This window comes from Quercus robur, chromosome 3, assembly GCF_932294415.1.
Source record: "Quercus robur chromosome 3, dhQueRobu3.1, whole genome shotgun sequence".
Classification (NCBI taxonomy): Eukaryota; Viridiplantae; Streptophyta; class Magnoliopsida; order Fagales; family Fagaceae; genus Quercus; species Quercus robur.
This window is the reverse complement of record NC_065536.1, coordinates 45257116-45261143: the sequence shown is the minus strand read 5'-3', so window position 1 is coordinate 45261143 and position 4028 is coordinate 45257116. Positions and strand designations below refer to the sequence as shown.

Genomic DNA, 4028 nt, shown 5'->3' with positions numbered 1-4028 from the left:
TTGTTCTAACACAAATTCATTGATGAGAGAGAAATCCAACGCAAGTCAAGGGCCCCAATTCTTTGGCAGTTACAACTAAAACAAAACTAAAGTTCTATTACAAGCTACAATAATCAACCATAAATAGATGAAGGCTAACAAAGACCAAATCCAAAAAAAGAGAGCAACACCTTTCTAGAAACACAGATTAAAGCATGACACCAAAGAAGCATACATGATGGAGAAATAAAATCCCAAAGACCAAGTAATTAATTTAGACCTGCCAAACACCTAGATTAATTAACAGAAAGCACCCGCCGCTTGTACCGCACCATCACCTTTCCTTTCACACCCACAACCATGGCATTCCAATCAATCTCAGGAAAAGGTGATATAAGCTCAAACTCAAAATTCCTCAGCAAATGGCTCCAGATTGCCTTTATCTGCAGGTATGCAAAGGGCTCACCAAGGCAACCATGCCTGCCACCTCCAAAAGAAATATATGAGAATGCCCCTGCAGCCTTGTCTTCTTCTCTCCCAATAGCAAATCTGTCAGGATCATAACTGTCAGGATCTTTAAAAATATGAGGAAGACGGTTTGCAAAAGCTGGTGATGTGGCAACTATGTGGCCCTTTGGGATGTCATATTCTTTTCCATCTCGGGTTGTCACACTAAAATCACTATGTGAGCTACGTAGCAGCATAATCAGTGGGGGGTGGAGTCTCAATGCCTCCTTAATGCTCCTATACAAGGTGTCCATCTCAGACAAGATGTCATGATCAACCTTACTCCCATGCTTTTGCATAAGGTTTTTCTGCTCCTCCAAAACAGCAGATAGGTGCTGCTTGTGTTTGAGGAGATAGGCCCCAGTCCAAGTGGAGGTGATGGAACTAGTGTGCTGCCCAGCAAATAGAGCAGCAATGAGCAAGCCAGTGACCTCACTTTCAGTTGTTGGGCGGCCATCTTTGTACTTTGAGTCAATGAAGCACTGCAGCATGTCATTCTCTGACTTGCCAGCATCTTTGCGGGAGGCTATGATGTTTGTAAAGATTTCTGAAAGCTTCTTGCGGGCCCGGTCACGGCGTTTGTGAGCAGGGATGGGCAGGTATGGGAAGATAACACTAATCGGGAGCATTCCATTGTCAAGGTCATGGAACAAGGCAGAAACATCAGCAAAGAGCTTATCACGAACTTCTCGACCCAGGAGACATCTACTGGCTGTCAAGATGATTAGATGCTCCAGCTCATACTTAAGGTCCACCTCACCACTGTCTCCCCACTTTGAGAAGTAATCCTGTCCGGTGCCAGTATAAAAGGCAATTAGGACCATGGTGTAATCAATTTTGTGAAAAAGGTATAATGCAGAATCTTAGAAATCAAAGAACCATCTATAAACTACTCATAAGCCATATCACACATGTATGGTCAATAGAGCAACTCAAAGAACAATAGAAAGAGCCATCTGCCAAGCATAAAATGTTCATAGAGTATGAAGAATTGAAAGCACTACATAACACAGCTGAAAGAGAGGATATTGAAAGCATAATTCAAAATGTGGCTGGTGGCTTTAGACCTGTACATTAAACTTTTGCAGATGATAGGTACTTATATTACAGCTTAACAACTTAAGCAATAATCTAGACATTGTCAATCTTTTAATTAGAACCATCTTAGGCTAGTCCTTATTTCGCATTTGTTCCCAACACACAATTACACATTTTTTGATTCACTACCAAAACATCCTTAACCACTTAAGGGTGAATATCTCCCTTTTTTCAGGCATGAGGCATCTATGCCCCATTGTGTTAGTCTGCATAACTCTTCTTCCAATCAGCAGGATTTAGGTGTACAGTCAACAATAAATGGGCAAGCCTTGTTGACAAGACAACTGTGCCTTTAGATAATAATTTATCAAGTTTGAAAGAAAATAAACATCCTAAGAAGCATGCAATGTTTGCAACCCAAAGCCTAAACAAAGTTATAGTTTAAGTTTTCTTAACCTTAAGAATACCAGAGCACTTGATACGGAAACGTATCTAGACATGTTAGTCGAAGTGGCTTTATTATTTCATTTCAATCAATGCTGGTAATATATTAATTTTGATGTTTTAAAATGCTGGTAGTATATTATTCGACCCATTTTGTAACAAAAAACTGCCTTAGGACATGTCGCATCTCCAACAAATTGGTACTTACATCCTACTATATAAAATGGAGCCTTCATGATCTTCTTATGCATATATAAATAAACTACTGACATGTGGAAGAAAATTAACAACAAACCCATCAAGGATCCACATATCTATAATCTTCAATTCACACATACCTCTGCTTCTGAAACCATCTGATCCACATATCCCTTGAGTTTATTAACTCTCAAAGATTCAGTGAAGAACCGAAACTGCTCTTGCCTCACCGAGTAATCAACATCAAATACTACTCCTGGACCGAAAGTGGGCACGTTGAATTGGTACACCTCCTGCTGGCTAAGATCAGACTCGGAAGCTTTAAAGAAATGTGCCGAAACCTCCGGACCAATCAAGAAAGTAATCTTCCTGTTAGCCAGATTCAATGTGAATACACTCCCAAGCTTGGGGTACTCCTCCCTAATCATCACAATCGGACCTTTCATGAAGCGGACGAGGCCGCCAATCAAAGGCCACGTCTTAACAACCGGGGGGAGACGTTTTTTAGATTTAGGCATTATAAGCACAGAAATAAGCTTGGCCACCACTAGAGTGGCCACAATGAGAACACCCATATTGAAGAACTTGTTGTCCAAATCCATCATGATCATAATCCGGTAAAAATATGTCGATTTAACTGAAAATCCAAAATCCAAACAAAGCTCAAAGAAATGTTAATCAAGTGACTGAAAAGTGAAATAAAACCCTAATAGCAAGAACATTTTTTCTTTTCTTTTATGAATCAAATTGCAACATATTAAAAGACAATGAGTACTTCCTAGATAAAATTTAGTTCAGATCTAAAATGTTCCTATATAAATAAAAATAAATAAATAAAAAATAAAAGTAAATACAAGGAATTATCATGGTCAACTAGCATCTAGGTGATATTAATAATTATTTTTTTTTGAAATAATGCTTGGGAAACAAAAGTAATGCCTGCATTTATTCGAAAATGAACAAAAAAAAAAAAAAAGAGTGATAATAGAATATAAATTGAATTGATTAAGTATTGATAATGTGATAACTGAATTAATCACTGATAAGGACAACTATCAGACTTAAATGAGGCCAGTATTTTTTTCATCGGAAAATGTAAGTCTGTTTGTTTGTTTGTTTTTTTCCTTCTTTATCCAGTCAGATTTCTCGGCAACCAAACAGAGAGTAAAAGGAAATCAAAGAAAGACAACAAAATAATGAAATGAAAAGAGAGAAAAAAACATGAGCAAATCAACAAATGATGGAAGAAGATAGATAGATAGATAATTAAAGCAGATTAATAGATAATAACAATAAAGCAATAGAAATTACGATAGATAAGTGTGATTAATGTTATGTACCTGATTTGAGAGAGTAATGTGGAAGAAAATAAGGAGAGAGAGAGAGAGAGTGATTTTGAGATTAGAAGGTGATATGTGATTTTGAGAAAGAGAGAGAGAGAGAGAGAGAGAGAGAAAGATGAGTATTGTGAGAGTGGGAGGCAGTCACTTGCAAATAATACTCACTTCTAAACTTATTTATTAATTTTGGGCTATCTCTATCTCTCTATATATATATATAGATATTAAGCTAAGCTTTAGTGTCATTTGAGATTTGATTAATTTTATAAGTAAAAGAGTGTTTGAGCTGTGTGCTGCGCGTTGTTATAGGAGTGCTGTTAATTATAGAGCTTGGCCCATTTTTAATTTTGCTACTCTCTTCAATTTTTTTAAATTCCTTTAACTTCGCTTTATAACTACTTCTTTTTTTTGGCTTTTACTCTTAAATAGTAAATACTGTTTTTTTATTTATAACTTTTCTAGTAATTATATCTTATTTTATTATATAGAAAAAGTAAAAAAAAAAAAAAAATTCTATTCTTT

At 36.4% G+C, this 4028-nt stretch overlaps 1 protein-coding gene across 1 annotated transcript; it reads right to left on the bottom strand.

Annotated features, from left to right (window-relative positions):
• LOC126718054 (sterol 14-demethylase) lies at positions 1-3681 on the bottom strand. The gene is made up of 3 exons (XM_050420093.1): positions 3507-3681; positions 2307-2803; positions 1-1274 (listed from the first exon to the last, which is right to left on the bottom strand). Exons 2-3 carry the CDS (start codon positions 2775-2777, stop codon positions 276-278), a joined length of 1470 nt encoding a protein of 489 aa, XP_050276050.1. The 5' UTR covers positions 2778-2803; positions 3507-3681; the 3' UTR covers positions 1-275.
• Between the last annotated feature and the right edge of the window lie 347 nt (positions 3682-4028).